This window comes from Mesoplodon bidens, assembly GCF_964165515.1.
Source record: "Mesoplodon bidens genome assembly, chromosome: 11".
Taxonomy (NCBI): Eukaryota; Metazoa; Chordata; class Mammalia; order Artiodactyla; family Ziphiidae; genus Mesoplodon; species Mesoplodon bidens.
Window position 1 is genome coordinate 60,894,228 of NC_138167.1, and position 27,169 is coordinate 60,921,396.

At 50.7% G+C, this 27,169-nt stretch overlaps 1 protein-coding gene and 1 pseudogene across 4 annotated transcripts; both read right to left on the bottom strand.

The window, feature by feature from the left end:
* Positions 1 to 1,256: 1,256 nt before the first annotated feature.
* Positions 1,257 to 25,749, bottom strand: TRMU (tRNA mitochondrial 2-thiouridylase). 3 transcript variants are annotated; one of them, XM_081248889.1, is made up of 11 exons: positions 25,590 to 25,749; positions 22,034 to 22,199; positions 21,222 to 21,328; positions 11,079 to 11,201; positions 7,551 to 7,723; positions 5,734 to 5,787; positions 5,583 to 5,649; positions 4,194 to 4,294; positions 2,691 to 2,835; positions 2,190 to 2,344; positions 1,257 to 1,735 (listed from the first exon to the last, which is right to left on the bottom strand). In XM_081248889.1, exons 1-11 carry the CDS (start codon positions 25,669 to 25,671, stop codon positions 1,571 to 1,573), a joined length of 1,338 nt encoding a protein of 445 aa, XP_081105015.1. In that variant the 5' UTR covers positions 25,672 to 25,749; the 3' UTR covers positions 1,257 to 1,570. The 3 variants fall into 3 exon arrangements, with proteins under 3 accessions (XP_081105015.1, XP_081105016.1, XP_081105017.1); XM_081248890.1 differs by having other exon boundaries at positions 2,190 to 2,272; positions 25,590 to 25,748; XM_081248891.1 differs by lacking the exons at positions 22,034 to 22,199; positions 25,590 to 25,749 and having other exon boundaries at positions 2,190 to 2,272; positions 7,551 to 7,664; positions 21,222 to 21,331.
* Positions 17,726 to 21,204, bottom strand: LOC308625158 (ornithine decarboxylase-like; annotated as a pseudogene). Its single transcript has one exon. The product of its transcript is annotated as an ornithine decarboxylase-like (transcript).
* Positions 25,750 to 27,169: the final 1,420 nt, after the last annotated feature.

A 27,169-nucleotide genomic window follows, 5' to 3' on the forward strand; every position in this document is an offset into this window, starting at 1 on the left:
CCTCTGCTCTAGAACCTTCTAACCCACAGGAGACGGGAGCCACACTTCTAGCCTCCACAGGAGCCTGGCTTGGAGCACAAGCAAGGGCTGGGTCTGAGATCAGTGAGAGGGAGAGCCCGAGGCTCGTCCATCCTGGCACCCGGAGCAGGTGGCTGGGCCCCTGAGCAGAGCACCAGGGACCCTGGGGCCCAGCGGGAGCCGGGACAGGGCACTAACCCACGCCAAGGCAGGGAAGCTGGAGGCACTGGGTCATGCAGAAGTGTGCCCTTCCCAGAAGGGCCAACCCCTGCCTGACCCAGCTGACCGCGCCCCCGGGGGAGGCCCGGTGGAGCATCTCCAAACCTCCCGCCTCCAAGTCCTGCGGCGGCTCCCCAGCAGGCCTTTCAACTGCCCTCAGCAGGACGACAGCCACCCCAAGATGCCCCCGGCCAAAGCCAGCTCCAAAGGTGCTCTCATCTGCCACTCAGCGCTGCACAAAACGCGCACGTGCTCTATGGTGTGTGTTTGTGTCCCGAAGGGCACAGGTTGAAACCCTAGCCCTGCTGTGGTGGCAGCCATTGGGTCTTGAGGGTGGGGCCCTCACGAAGCAGACAGGTGCTCTTCAGAGGCCGCAGGGAGTTCCCTGGCAGTCCAGTAGTTAGGATTCAGCACTTTCACTGCCAAGGGCCCAGGTTCGGTCCCTGGTGGGGGAACGGAGATCCCACAAGCTGCGTGGCGCGGCCGGGGGTGGGGGGGTCCCAGAAAAACCCCTGCCCCTTCCACCACGCGAAGACACAGCGAGAAGACGGCCACCGGCCACCTGTAAGAGGACCCTCCCCCATCGGAGCCGGCACCCTGACCTCAGACTTCCAGGCTCCACAACCGTGAGAAATAAACTTCCCCTGTTTATAAGCTACACTTCAGCTCTTGACGTGACTGGCCAGGGTACCAGGCACTCTGCAGGGGGAGGGGAGGCTCCCGTGCAGCTGCCTGGACTGGGGGACAGGGCCGCCGCCCCTCAGAGTGGCCTCAAGGCCACACTGTCCCCCTCAGACACCCTGCAGGCTGGGACTCAGCTCAAGGCCTATCACACGTCCTCTGCCACAGGTGAGGGTGGGCACAGCCGTGAACGGAGGCAGACGAAGGGGGGATTCTATTGCTCTCCCATGCAGCACACACCCCCGCCTCCCCACACGTGGCCAGTGCCGTGGAGGCCCCGAGATGGCCCACCCAGGCCCCACCCCACTGGAAGCCATCAGAATCCACACCCCGGACAGAGTTTTTATTGGGTACTGCCCCTGCAGTCCATCCATCCCCCCCACAGGTCCCCTCCACGTGCCCCCGGAAGGGAAGCCCTCTAGAGGGTGCGAAAGAGGAACTGCACCCATGGGGCACTTGGGACAGACCCGCCGGCCAGCGAGCAGAGAGGAGGGACTCTCCCTGGCTCCGAAGCGGCCCGGAAGCTTGGCCGGCTCGGCCAGGACTGGGGCGGCAGGTGCGGGCAGCAGTGGCCGCGCCCCCGGTGGCCCTGCCCCCGGCTCTGCTCCTCCACGTGTCCTCCGTGAGCTCCGCAGCCGCCGCTCGGCCTCTGTCAGAGCGTGGGCCCCCGGCCCGGGCTGTCACCCCGGCCGTTGCTGGAGCCATCCACGGCCATATTGGGTCTGCTCCTGCCCTTCTGGAGTGTGTAGGCGGATGGCCCCAGGCGCAGGATCTTCCCACTGCCCAGGCACTCATCCCCTTTGTAGAACACAGCGAACTGCAGGGGAGAGAAGCCGTGTCACCTGCAGTGCAACCCGGCATCCGGGTGCCCACAGTGCAGCCAGGAGCCTGGACCTGGGGCTGGGGAGGGGCAATGCTCTGCCTCTCCCCCTCCTGTCCTTGTCCCCAGGGCCCAGGCCAGAGGCGGGCCAGGGCAGAGCAGCCGGCGCTCCCACTAGCCGCGCCAAGAGCCAGGCCTCACGGTTGCAGGGCTGGCTGTGCACCCACCCTCGCGGGCTGTGTGAGCCGAGCACCACAGTCCCTCTGCCCCTCAGCTCCCCCTGGAGACCAGCTGCTCTGGTAGGGAGGAAGTGCCGTCCTTCCAGAGCACGAAGCCTGCTCCTCCGCGCAGCTGAGCAGCTGCTGAGGAGGGCCGGGTTCCGGGGCAAAAGCAGGCGCAGACTTGGGGCTGAGACCCCAACCCACCTGCCAGCCGGCGTACCCCCACTCACCTGTCCCAGGGCGAGAGCCCGCACAGCCTTCACGGCCGTCACCCACACAGTGCCGTCTTGATTGAGGGTCAGCACGCAGGGCACTGGGGGAAGAGAAGGACCCTTGGAGGGGGTGCTGGCCTTGCCACGTGTGCTCAGCCCCAGGCCTTGGGCCCCTGGGGAGGAAGGAGCGGGCAGCGAGGACAAAGGAAGCTCAGGGCGACAGCCAGAGGGGCTCAGCACCGCCCGCCCGGGCCCCGGGCGGCACACACACTACCTGCCGGCCGGGCTGCCAGCGGGACCCTCAGTCCCACCCACCCCGGCAACCTGCCCTCTTCCAGAGACCGACCCTGTGTCACAGACAAAGGAGGCGAAGCTGGCCTCAGCGCCCCCCAGGCTGTCTCTGCGTAGGCAGAGGGCAAGGAGGCCTGCACGTTATACAATCTGAACAGTGGGGGCCCCGGCCCAGGTCGAACCGCCGGTCCTAATTCTGGCCTCACCCGGGGATCCCCGCTCAGTCACCTAGCGCCATCTGGTGGCAGAATCGGAAGTGGCACTCCATCATCTTGTCGCGGACCAGGGCTGCGGGCGGCTCCTCAGCTACCCAGTGCACGCGGCCGGTCCGCAGCAGGTCCCTGTACAGGGCCGGGTGGTCTGTCCGGGGGGCCTGCGGAGCGGAATGCAAGGACGTGACACCCTGGAGCCCTCAGCGGAGGGTCCTGCCCCAGAGCCCCCTCGCCGCACTTCATTAATCATGATCATGACAGTAAACACTCACTGAAATCCACGCTGATATGTGGAAATTCATGCGCTTATCCCTCGAGCCTTTCTACCCCACTTTGCAGATGAGGAAACCGAGGCACGAGAGGGAAAGTCACTCGTCATGGTCACACTCAGCAAACAGCAGAGGAGCATGCGATCCGACCCCATGACCTCTCCTCCTGGAAGTTCACCCTGCCCTCGCCACAAGCCGGCGGCCCAGTGCCAGAGGCATACGGGGCAGCCACGTTGCCACAGGGATCCCACCAAGTCCCACGTGGCTGGGAACAGGCTTCCTAGGCCTCCATGCACCTGGCCTCCTAGGACTTAGCAGGCCTCCCTTGAGGCAGGACCAAGGGCATCGAGTCCGGGGCCCTTGGGCTCTAAGTAGATAAGGAGACCCACACAGGGGACAAGTGTCGGTGGATGTCCTTTCTCAAAGCAAAAGAGACAGCTAAACTTTAAAGTCCCTTTAACTCATGCTGGACCAGAATCACCGTCCAGGCCCTTGCGCCCAGGGCTCTTCTGGGCGGTGATGTCCCAGAGGCCTGCTGGCCCCTCTGCCCGCGTCTAAGGGAGGGTCCCCAGTTCTGGGACAGAGCGCGCTCAGAGCCAGGATGCTCAGCCTCAGCACTGCTGAGCTTTGGGGCCGGATCACTGTGTAGGGGACGGGGCTCCCTGGCTTCACCCACTGGACGCCAGCAGCACTTGCTCCCCCCATCCCTCCGCCATGCCGTGACGCTGAAAATGTCCCCAGACCCTGCCAAATGTCCCAGGGAGGGGAGCAGGGCAAACATGCCCCCTTTGTAAAGTCCTGCTCTAGAGCCTGGGGACACAGTCCCGGGTCCCAGTGGCCCAGAGCCCCGCTGCGGCAGACGGCCTGGGTCGGTCCCGGCTCTGCACCCTATCTGTTCAACAGTGAATCGCTGGAGGCCTCTGTGTGCAGGCCCCGTCCAGGACACTGAGCCACCTCCTCTCCAAGGGACCTTCCCACGTTACTTAATCTTTGAGTCTTGTAAAATCGGAGGAATACATCTACTTACAGGGATTGATGTGATGATTAATAATGTGACCAGCATACAGTAAAAGCTTAGTAAGTACCTTAAACAAAACCCTTTTGGTACCTAGGGCCAAGCCCGGGAGGACGCAGAGGAAAGGCAAGGATGCTCCCGATCGCAGCTGCCCTGCAGACCCCCCACCCTGCCTGGCTCAGCACCGTGGGCTCTGCTATAACCAGGCCTCAGTCACCTCACCCGTCCGACTCACCACGAGCACGTCGCCCCTGGTGCCGTCCTTCTCCACCACATACCAGGGCTCCCGTAAGCCACCTATTTTGGCTCTCTGGCCCAAAGTATACAGGAACCAACCTGTGGAAACAGTTTCTCAGTGAGGTGGGAGGGGCCCCGTCTCAAATGTCCCACCCTCGGGACGGGGAGGAGGCTGGGAGGCAGCAGGCAGGAGGCCCCCTCTGCGGACCACCCGGGTGGCCTGGCTTAGGCTGTACCTCCCGCCCCGCGAGGAGCCGTTCCAGCTGTGCGGCCCCCTGACCCGCCAGGAGCAGGGGCCGCTCCTTTAGAACGTGGGCCAAGTGCCCCGCCTGAAGCCACGAGCCCCTCTTGCCGAGCCCCCGTGTACTAACTGCCTCGGGGCCAGGACACCAGGCTGCCCCGGTTTCTCTGTGCACCCTCACCCCCACCACAAACACCACAAGGCCAGCCGGCTAGGCCACGCCTCCCCCAGCCCCCAGCCCCACGGGGAACCGGCGCCGAGCTCAGCACTCCACTTCTGCAAGCCAGGCAACGGAACTGGGCTCCCCTGTGTGCCCTGGCAGCCTCCTGCCGGGACAGGCTGTGAGCGCCCTGCAAGTTGTCCCCAGCAGGGCCGGCACGTCTTCTCTCAGGAATGCTCAGCTCTCTGGGAGCCCGTGACGTCTAAGGCCCGCTCCCTCCAACAGCACCAGGAAGGTGAAGCTGTCCGGCCCAAACCAAGGTAAGGGCCTCCAAGGAACAAGCCCCTTGGGAGTGTCCATGTCTGAGCCCCAGCCCTCATCCTTCCGGCAAGTCAGACTTACGCTGGACCAAGTCTCGTCTGTCATCAGGCTCCCAAGGGCACAGCCCCACCGTTGACCAAGCCCGCCTCTGTCCTCCCACCTGGGCTGTGAACTCTCGTGCCTGACCCGTCCTCCCCATGCCGGCTCAGGGCAGGCTCAGGGTTCCCCGAACCCCAGCAGCATCTGCGAATGAGGAAGCAGCACCTGGGGTGCAGCACTCCGGCCAGGAGGGCCACCTTCTGGTCCCAACTCTTCACGGCGTCCTAAATCATGAAACTTGTGCTCTGAAGTCAACCTAACTCCTTCCCTCCAGTGGAGTTTTTCTGTAGTCTGGTATTCTCTACATGTAATGAAAAAATAAGTCTATTCATGGGGACTTAGTACATAATTCAGAGAGTGAGGCTTCTGAACCAGACAGCATCCTTTGTTATTGGAGCCCACATCTGGAATCGCAAACACCCCGTCAGAGCCACTCCCACCTTCCCTGGCGCCACCCACCCCCATCCCTCAGGGACTGGAAGCATCTCCTCTAAATTCCCAGAGCTCAAACTTGCCCCACGCCTCAAGGAGCTCAGGATGAAAAGCAGCCCAGCGTTGCATCTCACCTTTATGTGTTCCCAGAACTTTATTGTCTTCTATAGAAATAAATTTACCAGGTCGAGGCTGTAAATACTGGAAAACAAACGTTTCATTACTAATGGATCCAGGTCCAGAGCAGAAACATGGCTCCATCCTTTTGCATCAAAAACCACTCACCTGAAGGATGAAATTTTCAAAATTTCTTTTACCAACGAAACAGATGCCCATGCTCTGAAATGAAAGGAAGGCCAACCGTGAGACAAATGGCCGGGTGGGGTCCTGCACTCCACCTGGAGAGCCTGGGCAGGGGCGGGGCCTCACCTGCCCCGAGCCGCCCCACCCCCGGGCCAGGGGCCTGGCTTCCCTTCTCCAGCACCACACACACCAGTCACAGCCACAGACAGATCTCAGGGGTTTACTTCAGGCCCCAGACATGGACCTTGGCAGCTAAGTAAGCGGTGCCACCTCCACACCCAGCAGGGTCTGGCCCCGCGCTGCAGACCCTCAGACCAGCCGCCCAGGAAAGAAAACTAAAGCTGCTTAAGCCCTCAGGCCACTGTCGGTGAGTCTCAGGGGAGAGACAGGGACCAGAGCAGAAGCAGGAAGTACAAGCCAGGCCACGAGGTGAAGCATCGCGGGAGGGTCCGAGGAAGGAGAGTCCTTTCTCGAGGTGACGTTTCTAGCACGCGGGAAGGCCTAGCAGGAACAGGCTCGCCATCCCACGCTCATGGTTCAGCTTCCACGCTCACGCGCTGGCCTGTGTCCCTAGAACACGGGTCCTATGAGGGCGGCTCGCTCACGCGCTGGCCTGCGTCCCTAGAACACGGGTCCTATGAGGGCGGCTCGCTCAAGCGCTGGCCTGCGTCCCTAGAACACGGGTCCTATGAGGGAGGCTCACTCACGCACTGGTCTGCATCCCTAGAACACGGGTCCTATGAGGGCGGCTTGCTCACGCGCTGGCCTGTGTCCCTAGAACACGGGTCCTATGAGGGCGGCTCGCTCACGCGCTGGCCTGCGTCCCTAGAACACAGGTCCTATGAGGGCGGCTCGCTCAGCTCTTACCAGTCACACCCAGAAAACGAACAGGTAGAGACATGAGTAGAGATGTTACAGGTGGAGGGATGGGCACAGGGCTGGCTTTCCTGGGGACAGCGACTTGATGACAAAAGCACAGCTGTGCCCGTCCCCAGGACAGACGTGAAGCAGCGGCTGCAGCTAAGGCCACCTCAACCCGAAACAGCCTGGTTAGACTGACCACCCCCGGGTCTGCCGAGCCCGCTGGGACCCCTCCCACATTGCACCCCACCCTCTAGCACCAAGCGCCCGCCACACTGGCTTCACCTCAACTCCACCACTGCGCCAGGCTCGGGGCCTTTGCACAGGCTCTTTCCCAACCGTCTACGTGACTCTAAATCCCATTCACCCTGAGGCCTGAGGACAGGCTTTCCTTGGAGGCCTTCCCGGGTGTCTGTCTCTGCCCCCGAATCTAGATCAGAGCCCGTGGCATTTTCTCTCACTGGACCCTACACCTTCTCTCAGGGACACCTTCTGAGTTTACAACGGTAGGTTTGTCTGTCCGCCCCCTTGACGTAAGCTCCCTGGAGGAAGGGATGAACTGCGCTCCTCTCCGTGTCCTCAGAGGCCAGTGGTGCAGCGCCTGGCGCAAAGCAGACACCTGATGAGGCCGTGCTGACGCGCGGACAGAAACAGAGATCTGTGTGCCGACGGGGGTCTCGGGGCCCGGTCCTCACCGTCCTGCTCTCACCTGGCAGCTGAGCCAAGAGCACCCCAGCCAGCCACCTAGCTGCCAGGAGAGCTGCCGCCCCAGGGGGCCAAGGCACGGCTGGGAGGGAGAGGTCCCTTCTCTGCTGCCTTCTGAAGGACCCAGCCCCCCGCACTGTGTGCATGGCAGGTTCCTCACCCAATGCCGGATCCCGGGCAGGGGAGGTGGTGCAGGACCCCAGGCTGGGAGCACGCACACCCCTCAATCCTACCTCTTTTTTCTGAAGCACATGATGAAGTCTATTCTCAGCAGCTATTTTCTTTACAAAATCTTTCGTTAATCCCCCCAGGGGGAAGAGGGTTCTCCTCAGGGCATCCTGGGAAACCTGGCTGAGAAAGAAGGTCTGGTCTTTAAAGCTGTCAGCTGCTTGGAGAAGTTTTACCACTGCCAAGAGTAAAGAACAAAAGATGTTGCAGGAATAAAAATAAGCATACTTTGCTTTTTATAATGTCCTTCTGTTTACTTTGATAGATGACCCCTGGTCTGGCAGAAACAAAGATCAATACTCAATAGAAGACTTCCAGAAAAGAGAACTGCTGTGGTTAAGGTAAGAAAAATTCTCATCCCTAATTGATCTGCTATTGAAAAAAATATGCAGAAGGTAGAGTTTATGTGATAAGGACATTTATTCCAGTTCATATGTTAGACTATATCTGCAAAGATTAAACATCACATGACAAAAATGTTACGAAGTATTAAGAAAAAAAAACAAACTCAGCCACATCTGGGAAAACTGGACAAGACAACGTCCAAAAAATCCTGCTGAAATGGTGTCAGTTGTGCTGTTTCCTAATAACCACAGGATGTGTTTGCACCGTGGCTGCTCTCAGGGACCCTGCTCACCTCCCAGGTCCCACAGTGGACGCCGACCACGCCCCCCAGCAGCACCCGGCTTCTCAACGTACTCCCCACTTGGTCACAGTGGGCTTTTTTTTATGGTTCGAGCTGACATCCGTCAGCTGCTCCTCTGCAGTTTCTCTAATGTTCTATTCATTGTAAACACCCGTTCCCGGCTGGACAGCAACAGTGCAGAGCTGTGACGGACCCTGGCCATGGGATGCGGTTCAGAAAACAAGGCCCGGCTCCAGCTCCGGGTCCCTCGGTCCTGCCTGGTGTGTTACAGACCTTCCATGACCGCAAACGCTGGGTCCCCCACTCTGCAGCTCAATGACCAACGGAGGAAACTGAACGTGACACCAGTGTTCCGGATTCTTTCCATGTGGCTCACATCCAGGGCTAAGCTAAGTCTCGGCAAGTCACACCCACAGCTCACACCCGTGCCAAGGGTACAAACAGCCCAAGTGCAGCGTGCAGCTTGGCCCAGTTACGTGTGTAACATGCTCTCTGTATAGCTAATGTTTTCCACCCGTGACCTCAAATTTGATTCTCACCTTAGCCTTATGATAGAATTATCCCCATTTTCAGATGAGGAAACTGAGGCTCAGATAATTAAAGTGACTGCCCACAATGGTGCAGGGAGAGAAGCGCAGAGCTGGAAACTGAGCTCAATCACCTGGTTTCTATTTCATCACTTTTTATGTAAAAAACAACAAAATCAAGTGAAAAGTGAAAAACCGAGTTCAGTCAACCAGTCATCAGGTAGGCAGACTCATTTGCCAAAGGCTCTTTTTTGTTTCAGAACTAAACTTAAACAGTCTAAGCGCATACAAAAGCCTCAGAATACTGGGAGCAATTTTCAATTTCTCAAAGTTCTGGGTTATTTTAAAACAAACTCAAAATCTATGATTTTTAAGAAAGAAAGCAGGAACCCTAAACCACGGAGACGGATCCCTGCTAGGCGATGGTCCGCCTGTGCCTGGAGCCTCATTCACACCTTCGCTCCTCCGGGTCAGCCATGGTGCCACCTGCCACGGGGACGGGTGAGGACATCTACCCTGGCCCAGGGCCAGGGGTCAGGAGTGCAGGCTGGACTCTGCTGCCCCTGTGCACTCTCCCCAGGGACCCAGGCCAGGAGGCCCAAGATCAGGTCTCCAGGGCAACTGAGTCAGAGCAAAATAAAAATCTCTAGGTGCCTAAAATGCACACAGAGAACAAAGACACTGTGGTATTATTAAAATAACTACACAGAACAAGGCACACGCCAATGCAGTCAGAGGTCTGAGTGCCTTTGGCCTGTCAAAAAGGCCCAGAAAGCTCTGTAAGGCACCACCATTTTCTAGGAGGTAAACGGGGATGGCTATGTGACATGGAAACAAATCCTTCATCTACTCAGGCCCCTTAGACCTACATTCACTGGGCAAATTCCACCATGGAGTCCCCAGGCGGCAGGGCTGGGCAGTCAAAGCCGTGTCCTCCTGATGTGGAGGAAAATCAGGAGGATTTCCTGGTGAGGGCTGCCCAGGAGTGCGAAGGCAGCACCCGGGGAGGGAAGACATCAGCCCCCGGATGGGGGACACACACACACACACACACACACACACACACACACACACACACACACACACACACACACACACACACACACACACACACACACACACACACACACACACACACACACACACACACACACACACACACACACACACACACACACACACACACACACACACACACACACACACACACACACACACACACACACACACACACACACACACACACACACACACACACACACACACACACACACACACACACACACACACACACACACACACACACACACACACACACACACACACCCCCCACCCCCCCGGACGGCCCAGCGCCCTGCAGGCAGCAGCGAGAGGCCTTCCCAACATCAGGTAGGCGGTGTCCTTGTCTGGGCCCTGCCAGTAAGCTTATCTCTGGCCTCGGCTGCTGTGAGAAGGTGGAAGGAGGGAGAGAGAAGGAAGACAGGGTGGATCAGGCCGGATGACACGGAGGATGGCACAACGACCAGGGACGGTGGAGCTGAACAGACCCAGCTGGGATCCAGCCCCCCAACCCGAAGCACCCCGGTTGGCGAGTGCAGCCAAGCTTCAGTTTCCTCATCTGAGAAACAGAACCAGAGAACCTGCATGCTGGCACTGCCAAGAGGGGCGCGGGGAGGGAGGCGGTGGGCGTGAGGCGGCCAGGGCAGGCCAGACGCGGAGAAGTGCCAACTCCCCCATGGGCCTGCAGCAGTGGAAACTGCCTGCAGAAACACGGCTCCAAGCCCCATCTTGTCTTTCACTTAATAATGATGCAAATTCCTCTGTTGTACGTGCAGATGTACACAAGGACAAGCCAGCAGCTTTCCAGGTGACTGCCTGGCATTTTCTAGGCAGGTGGAACTTTGCTCCCTTTGACACTGATAAGCTAACTTATGTATGTAATCCTCGTAAGCATAGTTACAAGCCTGGCTGCCAGGCCTGTGCCATGTCAGGTCCCAGCACTCATGTCACACCAAAGTACACCTCAATCTCAAGTCCTCAAAAACTCAAGGGTAAGAATCAGGGCCTGTTACACTCCAATGATTATTGTTGTGCGTCTCCTCCCAGAACCGGGTTATGAATTATGGCTTCAGTTTCCCAGCAGCCCTGGCCCGGGCGCCCCACCTGAGCCTCCTCCGGGTACCAATCACAGACCCTCTCGATAACGGTCCTTTTTCGAAGAGGAAACCAAAACCAACGAGCTAGTTTGGAACACAAGGAGAGAAGTCGTGCAGGTGTGCTCAAACAACTCACTGTCATTCTTCAAAATATTTTACTTCATTCGCAAATAATTAAGCTCTGGCCCAGGCACTTTAACTCACCATTTCTAATTTCAAATCGATTTCTGAAAAGCCCTTCTGGCCTCCTAACGTGCTTCTGCTGAAAGACCTCTTCATCTTCCAGGGACGTTCTTGCATAGTGACCCGTAGCGACTGCATCTGCTCCTGGGAGGTTTTTAAAAACACGAAGATCAGATTTTATTTATTTTTATTTAAATTTTTTTAAAATTTTAATTTTATAGTACAGATGTCTATCCTGTCAAATACTTTAATACAATTGACATTCTGCTTTTTAATTTTTTGGCTGCGTTGGGTCTTCGTTGCTGCGCGCGGGCTTTCTCTAGTAGCGGCGATCAGCGGCTACTCTTCGCTGAGGTAGATGGGCTTCTCATTGGGGTGGCTTCTCTTGTGGCGGAGCATGGGCTCTAGGCACGCCGGCTTCAGTAGCTGGCACGCAGGCTCAGCAGTTGTGGCTCACGGGCTCTAGAGCGCAGGCTCTAGAGCGCAGGCTCAACGGGCTTAGTTGCTCCGCGGCATGTAGGATCTCCCCAGACCAGGGATCAAACCTGTGTCCCCTGCATTGGCAGGCGGATTCTTAACCACTGCGCCACCAGGGAAATCTCCAGAGATTTTTTTTAAATTTATTTATTTTTTATATAGCAGGTTCTTATTAGTTATCTATTTTATACATAATAGTGTATTATATATGTCAAGCCCAATCTCCCAATTCATCCCACCACCACTACCCCCTGCCTCTTTCTCCCCTTGGTGTCCATACGTTTGTTCTCTACATCTGTCTCTATTTCTGTCTTGAAAACCAGTTCATCTGTACCATTTTTCTAGATTCCACATATACACGTTAACATACGATATCTGTTTTTCTCTTTCTGACTTACTTCACTCTGTATGACAGCCTCTAGGTCAATCCATGTCTCTACAAATGACCCAATTTCATTCCTTTTTATAGCTGAGTAATATTCCATTGTATATATGTACCATATCTTCTTTATCCATTCATCTGTTGATGGGTATTTAGGTTGCTTCCATGACCTGGCTATTGTAAATAGTGCTGCAATGAACACTGGGGTGCACGTGTCTTTCTGAATTATGGTTTTCTCTCATTATATGCCCAGTAGTGGGATTGCTGGGTCATATGGTAATTATATTTTTAGTTTTTTAAAGAACCTCCATACTGTTCTCCATAGTGGCTGTATCAATTTACATTCCCACCGACAGCGCAAGAGGGTTCCCTTTTCTGCACACCATCCATTTCCAGCATTTGTTGTTTCTAGATTTTCTGATGATGCCCATTCTAACCAGTGTGAGATGATAACCTCATTGTAGTTTTGATTTGCATTTCTCTAATAATTAGTGATGTTGAGCAGCTTTTCATGTGCTTCTTGTCCATCTGTATGTCTCCTTTGGACAAATGTCTATTTAGGTCTTCTGCCCATTTTTTGACTGGGTTGTATTTTTAATATTGAGCTGCATGAGCTGTTTATATATTTTGGAAATTAATCCTTTGTCCATTGATTCGTTTGCAAATATTTTCTCCCATTCTGAGGGTTCTCTTTTCGTCGTTTATAGTTTCCTTTGCAGGGCAAAAGCTTTTAAGTTTCATTAGGTCCCATTTGTTTACTTTCGTTTTTATTTCTATTACTCTAAGAGGTGGGTCAAAAAAGATCTTGCTGTGATTTACGTCATATTGCGTTCTTCCTATGTTTTCCTCTAAGAGTTTTATAGTGTCCAGTCTTACATTTAGATCTTTAATCCATTTTATTTTTGTGTATGGTGTTAGGGAGTGTTCTAATTTCATTCTTTTACATGTAGCTGTCCAGTTTTCCCAGCACACTATTGAAGAGACTGTCTTTTCTCCATTGTATATCCTTGCCTTCTTTGTCATAGATTAGTTGACCACAGGTGTGTGGGTTTATCTCTGGGGTTTCTATCTTGTTCCATTGATCTATATTTCTGTTTTTGTGCCAGTACCATATTGCCTTGATTACTGTAGCTTTGTAGTATAGTCTGAAGTCAGGGAGCCTGATTCTTCCAGCTCCGTTTTTTCCCCTCGAGATTGCTTTGGCTATTTGAGGTCTTTTGTGTCTCCACACAAATTTTAAGATTTTAAGATTTTTTTGTTCTGTAAAAAATGCCATTGGTAATTTGATAGGGATTGCACTGAATCTGTAGATTGCTTTGGGTAGTATAGTCATTTTCACAATATTGATTCTTCCAATCCAAGAGCATGGTATATCTCTCCATCTGTTTGTGTCATCTTTGATTTCTTTCATCAGTGTTTTATAGTTTTCTGAGTACAGATCTTTCACCTCCTTAGGTAGGTTTATTCCTAGGTATTTTATTCCTTTTGTTGCAGTGGTGAATGGGACTGTTTCCTTAATTTCTCTTTCAGATTTTTCATCATTAGTGTATAGGAATGCAAAAGATTTCTGTGTATTAATTTTGTATCCTACAACCTTACCAAATTCATTGATTAGCTCTAGTAGTTTTCTGGTGGCATCTTTAGGATTATCTATGTATAGTATCATGTCATCTGCAAACAGTGACTGTTTTACTTCTTCTTTTCCAATTTGTATTCCTTTTCTTTCTTTTTCTTCTCTGATTGCCATCCCTAGGACTTCCAAAACTATGTTGAATAATAGTGGCAGGAGTGGACATCCTTGTCTTGTTCCTGATCTTAAGAGGAGATGCTTTCAGTTTTTCACCATTGAGAATGATGTTTGCTGTGGGTTTGTCATATATGGCCTTTATTATGTTGAGGTAAGTTTGCTCTATGCCCACTTTCTGGAGAGTTTTTATCATAAATGGGTGTTGAATTTTGTCAAAAGCTTTTCCTGCATCTATTGAGATGATCATATGGTCTTTATTCTTCAATTTGTTAGTATGATGTATCACATTGGTTGATTTGTGTATACTGAAGAATCCTTGCATCCCTGTAAATCTCACTTGATCATGGTATATGATCCTTTTAATGTGTTGTTGGATTCTGTGTGCTACTATTTTGTTGAGGATTTTTGCATCTGTATTCATCAGTGATACTGGTCTGTAATTTTCTTTCTTTGTAGTATCTTTGTCTGGTTTTGGTATCAGGGTGATGGTGGCCTCGTAGAATGAGTTTGGGAGTGCTCCTTCCTCTGCAATTTTTTGGAAGAGTTTGAGAAGGATGGGTGTTAGCTCTTCTCTAAATGTTTGCTAGAATTCACCTGTGAAGCCATCTGGTTCTGGACTTTTGTTTGTTGGAAGATTTTTAATCACAGTTTCAATTTCATTACTTGTGACTGGTCTTCATATTTTCTATCTCCTCCTGGTTCAGTCTTGGAAGGTTATACCTTTCTAAGAATTTGTCCATTTCTTCCAGGTTGTCCATTTTACTGGCATAGAGTTGCTGGTAGTAGTCTCTTAGGATGCTTTGTATTTCCACGGTGTCCACTGTAACTTCTTTTTCATTTCTAATTTTATTGATTTGCATCCTCTCCCTCTTTTTCTGGATGAGTCTGGCTAAAGGTTTATCAATTTTGTTTATCTTCTCAAAGAACAAGCTTTTAGTTTTATTGATATTTGCTGTTGTTTTCTTTGTCTCTACTTCATTTATTTCTGCTCTGATCTTTATGATTTCCTTCCTATTTTTTTTTTTTTTTTTGCGGTACGCAGGCCTCTCACTGTTGTGGCCTCTCCCGTTGCGGAGCACAGACTCCGGACACACAGGCTCAGCAGCCATGGCTCACGGGCCCAGCCGCTCCGCTGCATGTGGGATCCTCCCGGACCGGGGCACAAACCCGTGTCCCCTGCATCGGCAGGCAGACTCCCAACCACTGCGCCACCAGGGAAGCCCAATGATTTCCTTCCTATTGACTTCGGGTTTTGTTTGTTCTTCTTTCTCTAGTTCCTTTAGGTGTAAGGTTAGATTGTTTATTTGAGCTTTTCTTGTTTCTTGAGGTAGGACTGTATTGCTATAAACTTCCCTCTTAGAACTGCTTTTGCCGCATCCCATAGGTTTTGGATCATTGTGTTTTCCATGTCATTTGTCTCTCGGTATTTTTTGATTTCCTCTTTGATTTCTTCAGTGGTCTCTTGGTTATTTAGTAACATACTGTTTAGCCTCCATGTGTTTGTGTTTTTTACTTTTTTTCCCCTGTAATTTATTTCTCATCTCATAGCATTGTGGTCCTGAAAAGATGTTTGATATGATTTCAATTTTTTAAAATTTACTGAGGCTTGATTTGTGACCCAAGATGTGATCTGTCCTGCAGAATGTTTCATGTGCACTTGAGAAGAAAGTGTAATCTGCTGTTTTTGGATGGAATGTCCTATAAATATCAATTAAATCTATCTGGTCTATTGTGTCATTTAAAGCTTGTGTTTCCTTAGTAATTTCCTGTCTGGATGATCTGTCCATTGGTGTAAGTGAGGTGTTAAATTCCCCCACTATTACTGTGTTCCTGTTGATTTCCTCTTTTATAGCTGTTAGCATCTGCCTTATGTATTGAGGTGCTCCTATGTTGGGTGCATATATATTTGTAATTGCTATATCTTCTTGGATTGATCCCTTGATCATTATGTAGTGTCCTTCCTTGTCTCTTGCAACATTCTTTATTTTAAAGTCTATTATATCTCATATGAGTATTGCTACTCCAGCTTTCTTGATTCCCATTTGCATGGAATCTCTTTTTCCATCCCCTCACTTTCAGTCTATATGTGTCCCTAGGTCTGAAGTGGGTCTCTTGTAGACAGCATATATATGGGTCTTGTTTTTGTATCCATAGAGTGAGCCTGTGTCTTTTGGTTGGAGCATTTAATCCATTCACATTTAAGGTAATTATCGATATATATGTTCCTATGACCATTTTTTAAATTGTTATGGGTTTGTGTTTTTGTAGGTCCTTTTCTTCTCTGGTGTTTCCCACTTAGAGAAGTTCCTTTAGCATTTGTTGTACAGCCGGTTTGGTGGTGCTGAATTCTCTTAGCTTTTGCTTGTCTGTAAAGCTTCTGATTTCTCTGTCGAATCTGAATGAGATCCTTGGTGGGTAGAGTACTTGGTCGTAGGTTCTTCTCTTTCACCACTTTAAATATATCATGCCACTCCCTTCTGGCTGGTAGAGCTTCTGCTGAGAATTCAGCTGTTAACCTTATGGGAGTTCCCTTGTATGTTATTTGTCGTTTATCCCTTGTTGCTTTTAATAATTTTTCTTTGTCTTCAATTTTTGTCAGTTTGATTACTATGTATCTCGGCGTGTTTCTCCTGAGGTTTATCCTGCCTGGGACTCTCTGTGCTTCCTGGACTTGGATGGCTATTTCCTTTCCCATGTTAGGGAAGTTTTCGACTATAATCTCTTCAAATATTTTCTCAGGTCCTTTCTCTCTCTCTTCTCCTTCTGGGACCCGTATAAGGTGAATGTTGGTGCGTTTAATGTTGTCCCAGAGGTCTCTTAGGCTTCATTTCTTTTCATTCTTTTTTCTTTATTCGTTCCACGGCAATGAATTCCACCATTCTGTCTTCCAGGTCACTTATCCGTTCTTCTGCCTCAGTTATTCTGCTATTGATTCCTCCTAGTGTATTTTTCATTTCAGTTATTGTATTATTCATCTGTTTGTTTGTTCTTTAATTCTTCTAGGTCTTTGTTAAACATTTCTTGCACCTTCTCGATATTTGCCTCCATTTTTTTCCCGAGGTCCTGGATCACCTTCACTATCATTGTTCTGAATTCTTTTTCTGGAAGGTTACCAATCTCTACTTCATTTATTTGTTTTTCTGCAGTTTTATCTCATTCCTTCATCTTGTACGTAGTCCTCTGCCTTTTCATTTTGTCTATCTTTCTGTGAATGTGGTTTTTGTTCCACAGGCTGCAGGACTGTAGTTCTTCTTGCTTCTGCTGTCTGCCCTCTCGTGCATGAGGCTATCCCAGAGGCCTGTGCAAGCTTCCTGATGGGAGGGACTGGTGATGGGTAGAGCTGGGTGCTGCTCTGGTGGGCAGAGCTCAGTCTGCTAGTGTTGGAGGGTCTCCTTCAGAGGCGGGGGGCAGCTGTGGCTCACCACGAGGACAAGGACACTGGCAGCAGAAGTTCTGGGAAGTACTCCTTGGCATGAGCCCTCCCGTAGTCTGCCATTAGCCCCACTCTTATTTTTTTAATTTTTATTTAAAAAATATTTTTGGTCGTGCCACACAGCATGTGGGATCTTAGTTCCCGACCCAGGATTGAACCTGCACCCCCTGCAGTTGAAGCATGAGTCTTAACCACTGGACCACCAGGGAAGTCCCGAGGATCAAGTTTTAGACTTGCACTTGCTGGCCTTGGCCAGTCTGAGCCCAGGGTGCACCAAGCGGCAGACAGATGCCAGGTCTCACACCAGGCAGTCTGTGCAGATTACCTGTCCCACTCCCAAACACCCAGATCCCAGGGAACAGAGGCACACCTGAAATTCCATTAAATAAGAAGCCTTTAGGTCTCTAAATTGATATAATCTTGCTACAAGATTTCACTGTATCTCTAAGAGTCTTTCTAAAGTTAATATCTATCCATTCATTCTAGCTTAAGGAAAAATTCAGATACGCACATAAAGATTTCAGTACAAAAAGCTAATTTCAGTGTTTCATATACTAAGGAAAAACTGAAAACAACTGAAACGTTCAACACCAGGAGAATATGAAGTAAATTAAAGTGCCATTGCCATAATAACAGTGCCACTTACACAGAATTTTTAATGGGAAAATGCTTATGATATTGTTCAGTAGGGAAAGAAAGTTTATGACTCTACTTTTTTTAATGTACAGAAAAAATGAAGACAAATATCAGCAACTCTTTTCCTTTGATTCTGGGAGGTGAAATTATAGGTGACACTTTCCCTTATCTTTTTTACTCTTCTGAGTTTTTAATTTTCTTTAATAAATACATATTATTTTTAAAACAGTGAAGGACCATGCAGCATAGTCAATTTCTTCTTTCCACATAATGCAAAAAAGTGAAAGAACCTACCAAGGCACATATTAATCCATAACCTTTGCACTGTGTGAAAATTTCAGACATTTCGTATTGCAAGAGACTTTTTCTAGGAAGGTGCAGCAAAACTGATTCAGTACTTAACCAACCAAAGTAGCTCAGTGTAAAACAAAAGACACAGTAAGAATTAACTGCTGCATATTAACTACTTGAAAAAGCACGCTTAGGAACACATTATTAAATCTTGATTGATTTTCTAATAGAGAAAAAAAAATCACTTTATTTCCTTAAAGAACCACCAGTTACACTGCAAAAATGTAGGATTCTTTGTGAGAAGCCCTAAGATTTCAGAAGTCTAGGTTTCGAGTATTTTTATTCTGTGTTGTACTGTTCACACAGTAAATTCAGACTCAGAAACATTTACTGCAGAAATTCTTCCAAAGCATCCCTAACAGATGGCCACCTAGGGGCTCCCTGAAAAGCTAAGGTGACAAGGAGCTTCAAGCTCTACAAAGGCAAGCATCATTCCCCATGAAGAGCTGTTTGTGCCTCCCCCGAGTGAAATCTTTCTCCTGCGCACCCCAGCTCTGGCCTCTGGGGTCCCAAGCTAGAATGTGATCCTGAGTCACATGCTTGCGTGCTGCTATGATGGCCCCAAAGTATCGTCAGATGGAGTATTTCCCACACTTTCAAAATAAAAACCAACTCACGCTCCATGAGCCTGTCACTCTTTTTCCCGAGTAAACTGGAACTAAATGCAGCCACTAGAGGTAGGCTGCCCAGTGTGGACCCCAGCGGACCCCTCCCCCTTCCTCAGATGTCCTGACCACAAGGCAAACTTGGGCTGCACTGGCTTTGATGCCAGACTGCAGGCTCACAGTCAGCTCAAGGCCCCTCGAGGCCCTAGATCAACTCCCAATCCTGTACCAGGAGATTTGATTACTGAACCTAGGTAGCAAACTTTGCATTTATCTCTACTCAAAATTTCATGTTACTGGTGTTAGCCCAGCATTCAAATTTGTTAGGACTTCAATTCGTAGCTCTCATAGGCATTTTTGGTAAAAAAATAACCTAACTCCACAAACCGACTTTTCATCATTGTCGTCTCAGTGGCAGATCACTTGCATATCGGGTTGGCAAGCCGACTCTGTCCCCTTTTAAGTCATTACAAAAGTGCTGACAGGACAGAGTGGCCAGTGGTCCTGTGACCCCACTGGGCCACTGGCACACAGCATGTCTTGGCACATGGCCAGATGTGGCAGGGTGAGCTGCAATGGGCCAGAACAATGTGAAATACCAGCATCCAGAACTCCAGAAGCTCATTATGGTGGCCCTGACAGCAGGGGACAAGAAAAAGAACCTGAATTCACAAAAGCACAGCAACAGATAGCACGAGGAGCCTAAGTAAGCAGGTCAGCAGCAGGGGGTTCAACAAACAGGAATGGGGATGTCCCACCAGGCAGACGGGAATGAGAAGGCAGAAAGCTGGGAACAGACAAAATCTGCAGGCAAGCTGTCAGTGGCAGCAGGACCTTGCGCAGAAACGGGCTTTCAGAACAGGCCACTAAGACATGGCTCCAAACCAGAGAAACGAAATAGACCCAGGACCCAGAATCAGCTACAGACCCAGACCTGTTTCCGAGACAAAGCAGACGCCTGCTTTTAAAGCAAGAGAAAAGGTCTCAGTAGGACCAGCAAAAAGGATGACTAATAAGAAACTAAATGCCGAGTTTCTTAAGTTCTGAATTAGGGCCCCTGAAACTTCCGCTAAATATAACCACATCTGGAACTAGAGCTGCTTTGAGCAAAGCGGAACCTGCAGGCAGGGTCTGGGGACCTCACCTTTCAACTCTCGCCAGTGATCCAACACTTCTTTCCTCAGGGTTTTCTGAGGTTGGCTCTCCTGAAATCCACTGTGCTAGTCCTTACAGCTGTGCGGCCCGTGACAAAGACGCACTCTCTCCCCCGGGGGGATCCTATCATTTGTGCATCGCCAGAGAGTTCTTTATTATCCAGTGAAATACAAAATACTATCGTTTTCACTGCTTCCTTTCCTTCTGCAAGATGAAACTGCTTACAAGGTTTTGACTTCTGGCTTTCTCTGAAAATCTTATGATACTCTCCTTTTTTAATTTCAAGATACTTTATTATTTTTTAAAATAGGTCACAACACTAAGCTTCTGGTCCATTCTGCCTGCCATTGCACAAGTTACAAACATTTGCTCAGCAGTCGAGGGGCACTCTTTAGTAGCATGTCTGAGAAGTGAATAAAAATCCACATAGAACAAATACTGCAATAGTTTCCACAGGAACACAGATAAGTGTGACCCATCTCCCGGGCTTCCACATTGCCACATCTGTGCCAAGCTTCATACAGAAATCTCAAACCTCGCAGAAACTAAGTTAAATGGTCCCCCCAAACCCTTAATTCAAGCTAAACTCACAGTTAACAGCTACGAGAATGGTGTCTACACGTCAACACAAGTTGCAGCACAGGCTGCTGGGTGACCTTCATTCTACTCTCCCAAGCACAGGACACAGGCACCGTGCCACCATCCTGCTCCTCTAATTTGGGTAGGAAGTTGTGGTTCTGGATTTGCTGCATCAGTTGCCACCTGGGCCCTGACATCACATAGTAGACGGTCAGCCTCTGGAATCCACTGAAAGTGGAAGCAGCAGCGACAGTGTGAGCACCCATGTTTTCAAAGGGCATCCAATCTCCCACATGCATCTCAGGTGAGTAATGGCGCTCAACAACGCGATCGAGGTCATCACAGGTCGGTCTCCAGATGCTGGATGGATAATACTTCCCAACTGGTTTGGGGCTCTTCTGCAGAAGGGGCTTCGTATGTGCATGGTCATAAAGGATGCAGGTGAAAGATCCATATACTCCATCATTCACGTAATACGTAAAGGTCCGTTCACTTGACTCATCTTCATCATCAGAGCCTGTCTGCTCCTCTAATGTGAGGTTTTTTTGCAATGATATTAACTGTGAGCTTGAAGCTGATGCAACATAGTATCCGCCTGGCTCAGCTATGATTCTCACTCTGGAGTCTAATGGAAAATACTTGTCCAAGGCTGGGTTGATCTCTTCAAATTTAAGCTTTATGTCCTCAGATCCAGAAAAGCCACCACCAATATCAAACAGATACATGTGGAAACCAACCTCAGCTCCCGGATATCTTATGATTTTTAAAAAGACAAATGCAGATAATCCAAATTACTTACCAAGATTATCCACAGCATAATTAAAAAAACAACTGAATTTGATATGCTTGTTGCAGACTATGTCAGGATTGGGAGTTCTTCCTTTTTCATATTCATTTAAAAAATCACTGGAATAAAAGAAAGAGACTTGTCACTTTGAAGCGTGAGACACTCTATGGAAAAATAAATCAGCTAAATTACTTGCTTAATTTAGAGTTTCTCCCTGTCTTACCAAAACTATAATTTTCTACAAAACAGAAGAGCTTCAGTATAGAGCCATTTTCAATATTTTCATCAAATATCTGTTTAAAGACAGCTGCACTTCCCATCTGAACCTACACTCACCAGGCCCCAGGCCCCATTGTACCATTTCCCAAAATAAGACCCAAAGGACCCCCTCCATCAGAATCACCTGAAGTGCCTGCTCAAGTGCAGGTTCCAGGGCCCCATCCCAGACCCAGGTCCAGGTACCTGTTTAACCAGCACCCCAGCTGATTCTTCAGCCTGACATCTACTGCCCAGTGGATTTGTCCTCAGGGACCAGTCACAGCCAGCCTTCCGTGGGAGACCCCAGCCTTAGCTCCCTTATACTAATTTAGCAGAGACATTAAAGAGACTTCGGGCAGGTGGCACAGTGGCAGGAATAAGGGCTAGGGGTGCTCTGGGATGCAGGCCTGGCCTCTAACACAGACACCCTGAGGGCGGCTGAGGCCCCCCCCACACAATCTTCAGCACCACTGCCAAAATAAAAAGTGCTGGCTGCACGCCACTGGCTCGGCTGACTATGGCAGTCCTGCCCTTAGGAAGCCTTCTGCGTCAGGAACTGCACACACCTGAACACATCATTCCAATACTCCTTCACGAAGGACACTTGATGGAAGGGGATGTCTAGGATTTGGCAAACTCTGTAAGCATCTTCGCAGTCTTTGTCAGCCATGCAAACTCCATGCTCATCCAGCGAGTCCCAGTTCTTCATAAACACCCCTGTCACCTGGTAGCCTGGGGGAGGGGTGAAGGACAAATTAAAGAGAGTATATGAAATCAACCTTGGGTGGAAAAAGCAGTGACTCCTGAGCTCTCCTGTGCCTCTGTGCACTGGTGCCTGGTGGTACCCCCCTTTGCCACGTGGCCTTCTGTGCTCTGACTACATCTTAGTGCAAACTGTTCCTGACTCTCCGGCTGATGCTCGCACCCTGACCCTCCCCCTGCACTTTGTAAAGGCCTCCATCCTCACAATACGCTGTGGGGCTGTACTGATTGCCCGCGTCCCCAAGGTATGAACAAGACGGCATTTTTTCACCTTCGTGCTCCCACGCACAATGCCAAGCACATAGAGGTGTAGCCAACGTGTGACTGAATGAAAGAAGACCAGAAATTCAACACAATTTTTCGAAACAAATAAAACCCACCATTCAGTTATCAGAAAAGCAAACTCATTTCAAAAGTTATTTCCAATTACCATCTAAGAATTAGATTCTAAGTCATCAGACATAAAGACATTTAAAATTTTGGCTACTTTATTGTAAGGGCTGTACTATCTGTATATTTTGAGACCGTTTTCTCCCTTTTCTGTCGCTTACAAAGCACCCAACCAAATATTGGAAAGACCAACTTTAGGACTACATAGGTGTCTACCACATATGAGAAATCTGTTTTTTGGGTAGGCTCAATGTAATGAAAGACAGGGCATTTGACCGTAAAAGGTTTAATACAGTACTCCAAAGAACAGAGATTCAGTGACACAGCTTTGCCAAATACTAAAAGGTCACATTAGCAAGACCACCCCCCCATCCCAGCAGGTAATAGGCCCGCCCTCTTCTGCTTCCCAAACCACGTGACTCTGCTTCTCCTGTAGTGCACACCACACCAGGTGCCAGTAGTTCCTGTCCATGCTCCCTGTAGCTCACTAAAACATGGAGCTGTGGCTCATACACCCACGTGTCCCCAGCGCCCAGCAGTGCCCAGCAAAGAACAAGAGCTTAACCAGAACAAATACACAACTCCACATCCAGAGCTTTAAAAATCCCCTCTTCTATAGCCTGATCTGCCTGCTCATCTTTCTCCTGGAGGTGTGACCCACTTACATGGGCACAGGCTCTGGCACTCCAGGATGGGACCATAGCACCTTGCCAGTCCTTAACTTTCCAGGAGGCACGTGACAGAACACGCACGTCCAACAAGACTGGGAAAAACCCCAGTGCTGAGTGGAGATGACCAGGCTTTTTGTTTGCTATGTCCATCAGCTTCTCCCACGGAGGAGCAAAACCCAAGGAAGCTGGAATACGAAGCTGTACAGTCTGGATTCTGCGAAGGAGAGCTTACCTTCCTGAAGTAGTAAAATAACATATCTAGTCTCTCCAGGGCCACCTGCCACATCTCCCCAAACATGTCACAGCCTTATCAGAACCCTTCAAGGGCTCTGCACTGCTACCCAACACAGGCGAAAGCCCCTAACAGAACATATTGCATAACGAGGGCTCAACCTACCTCTCCACCCCCCTCTCCTTCTGATAAGGACAGAGTAAAGGGACAAAGTAGGTAATTAAATAGTCCCACTAGGGGATTGTAAGTAAAGAAGAAAGTATGGGAGACCCCTGTAAGTTAATGATAACTCAAGAAAGCAGGTTTGCTTAACCACGAAACCAAGCAGGCTTGCTTAGCAACAAAACCATGCAACAGAAGCATGAGACATGCCCCAAAACAATAAAACAATGCTGGCATGAGACCCACATCCTGCCCAGTGAGCTCAGTAAGTTAATGATTCCTAGGGCACGCTCCTCTATGTGTTCTAAAAACAAAAACATAAGGAAAGGGTGACATTATAGTGAAACCTGAGATGATTTACCATTTTTAGCATACGTTACCGCCTTTTTGCTCATTCTCATTGTGCCATGACAGTCCTGGCTTGACCATGTAGGGACAAGAAAACTCCCCCACCCAATGTGGAGGAGCTGATGATGGAAGACTGACGTCTACTCAAGAATGAGGAAGAAGGTGGCCTTTTCCCCCTCCCCACTTTTCCTCTGATTTTAAAACTGTAACCCACTAAGTTCTCAGGGCACAGCACCCTCTTGCCCGCTTGCTTGTAAGCCTCACAAGCGTCCTATTCTAATACATCCCTTCTTATCTATCACTTTGCCTCTCGCTGAATTCTTTCCGTGCTGACATAAAGAACCGGAGCTCCTTGGAACTGCCCCCGCCCCGAAACGCCACTTCACGGTCTCACTTCCGCCTCCCTCCGACCAGAGCCGGCTCCTGAGGCCGACTCCGCCAGAAGTGCTTTCCTCCTCCCCGATCTTTGCTTAGTGAAATCCTACTCCTCCTTCAAGTCTTGCAACCATGGATTTGAGGAGTCTAGGTCTCCCATCTTCCAAGTTGGCACCTCCTCAACTAATAAACCTTCCTGTGCTCCAAACTCGAAATTTCGGTTTGTTTAGCCTCACTCTGTGTTGTACACATGAACCTGGGTTCGACAAGTCTCAGCTCAAACACTACCACCTCTGTGATTCTTTGATTCCCCCTTTCTCGCAATTATATATGCCTACAGTTTGCCTATACTGCTATTTAACTTTTTATTGCACCTTTCATAACAGCTACAGTTACTAATAATATGAACTAATAACCACTACTGTTTTCTGAGTGCCTGATATGTGCTGGGCACTGGGGTTAAGTCTCTGTAAGAATTATGTTATCTAATACTTCCAGTAACCCTGTGAGGTAGGTGTTCCCTCCACTTCACAGACAGGGAGCGCTTAAATCACTAATCCCAGGTCAGGAACCTTGCACTCACTCTGCATTGCAAGTACCTAAGCACGAAAGACGGCTCACAGCAGAGGGTCCACAAGTGTCACTAGGGGTACGAGGCCTCACAGGAGAGGGCCACACAGACGGACAAGTCAGACGGGCAAGTTCACCTCAGCTCCCGACCCGGGGCACCCGTTAGTCGCCTGAAAAAACGCAAGCGCTTTTGCGCAAAAGTTTGTCATGCACCGAACCAAGACCACAGACGCGATTTAATAAGCAGACCGCCCGTCGGTACTTGTCGCACACGTTGCCTGACGGCCACGTCGTGTGTCGTAAGGACAAGGACCTCCACGGAGGCTGCTGTGCCCGCAGAGGTCAGCGCTCCCCAGGCTAAGTGCTGACGCCGCCGCCATCGCCCCGGACGCAGGGCCTCGGAGCCAGGGAAAAACGCGGCCCCCGGAAGTCGGAGACTCCCCCTTCACTGCGTCGGTAACGGGGGGCCCGACTGCTCCCCAGCAGTCGAGGCTGCGGTCGCGCGCTCTCCGACCCCCAGGCACAGGGTGAGGGGCCGGGGCGCCGCACGACCGGGCGAGACTCTTCGAGAAGGGGCCGCTCAGGGGCGGTCTGGGCCCTCGGCCGCCTCACCTCTCCGCCTCAGCAGCAGCGCGGCCACGGCGCTGTCCACCCCGCCTGACACGGCGCACACGACGTGCCGCGCCCCCTGCATCGCACGCGGCCACTTTTCCTCGCCGCCGCCGCCGCCTCCACGTCGCGCCGGAAGTCCCGCCCCCTCGGCGGCGCCCTCGCAGAAGAGGCCCGGCCGGAAGCGTGTTCTCGGCGTCCTGAGATCCGCCTGGCCTGCCGCTCCCCGGCTTCAGTTCGCGAGTCCGGCTCTCCGCCCACGCCCCCTGCCCGCCAGGCCGTTGGCTTCCCTCTTGGCGCGCGCAGTTGCCCGAGACGCTCGGAGTTTGTTGCGTTAGTGTGTATGTGTGTCGTGTGTGGCTTAGGCGGGCGCCCTGTGAACAGGCTGGTAAACGAAAGAAGGATGTGAGGTCGCCCCGAGGGCGTGATGTCCAGCTGGGTTCTTCTGGAAGCGGGCGCAGGCCTTACCTTAACTAAGCAGGAAGGGAAGACTAGCAGACGGAGGGCCCGGACCTGTACGAAGGCCCTGGGCCTGGGGACGGGGTGTGGGGCCAGACCAGGCGGGAGCAGGGGCGACACGATCACAGCTACGTTCCTAGGAAGATGTTCGTGGCTGCCCTGCGGATCTGAGCTGAGAGCCTGGTTGGGAGGCCGTGACAGCAGCCGTCTTGTTATGGAATAGGGGGACCTGCTGCTCCCCGCTTACAAAATCAGTACTCACAAATGGTAGACAGGAAAGCTGCTTTTAATCAGAATGCCAGCAGTCTGGGGAGATGGGGGACTCAGCGTCCCCAAGAAACCACCTCCAAAGATTCTGCTCGGCCATGAGAGTTTTCAAAGGGAAACAGAGAAGTAATCTCAGTTAATCACTGAGAAGGGGGGTGTGGGGGGAGGTGGGGAGCGGTCAGAGTCGTCACCATGCTGTGATCTTCCTCTGGATGTTATCTTGTTCACACAGTTTGGTCACATGGTTTATTCAGGAGATTACTGAAAGGGAAGCTGGGGAAGAGATCTGGTCATGTTAATTACTTATTCTTCATGTCTACTTCTTTGATTTACGGAAAGAATTGATAAGCTAGGCAAGATATTGTGTGATTAAAAAAAGATTTGAGGGCCTTCCCTGATAGCACAGTGGTTAAGAGTCCAAACTGCCTGCCAGTGCAGGGGACACGGGTTCAAGCCCTGGTCTGGGAAGATCCCACATGCCGCGGAGCAACTAACCCCGTGCGCCATTACTACTGAGCCTGCGCTCTAGAGCCCGCGAACCACAGCTACTGAGCCCACGTGCCTAGAGCCCGTGCTCCGCAACAAAAGAAGCCACCGCAATGAGAAGCACGCGCACTGCAACGAAAGAGTGGCCCCCGCTCACCGCAACTAGAGAAAGCCCGCGCACAGCCATGAAGATCAACACAGCCAAAAATTAAAAAAAAAAAAAAAACATCTGAAAGGTGTGCTTGGGCCAGAGATGAGTAGAGCATGGGGGTGCCTGGTTTAAAAGTTAGTTACAATATAGCTTTGCTAAAGGGACAGGAAAAGGGGCTTCCTGCTGAGGGCAGTTTCCTGTGAAGAGCCACTTACAGTCT

Coding starts and splice junctions, on each gene's coding strand:
- TRMU (XM_081248889.1), bottom strand. CDS start 25,671: ATGCAGGGGGCGCGGCACGTCGTGTGCGCCGTGTCAGGCGGGGTGGAC. Junction 5,788..7,550: donor ATGTGCTTCAGAAAAAAGAG/GTAGGATTGAGG, acceptor CTTTCATTTCAG/AGCATGGGCATCTGTTTCGT. Junction 5,650..5,733: donor TTGAAAATTTCATCCTTCAG/GTGAGTGGTTTT, acceptor TTTGTTTTCCAG/TATTTACAGCCTCGACCTGG.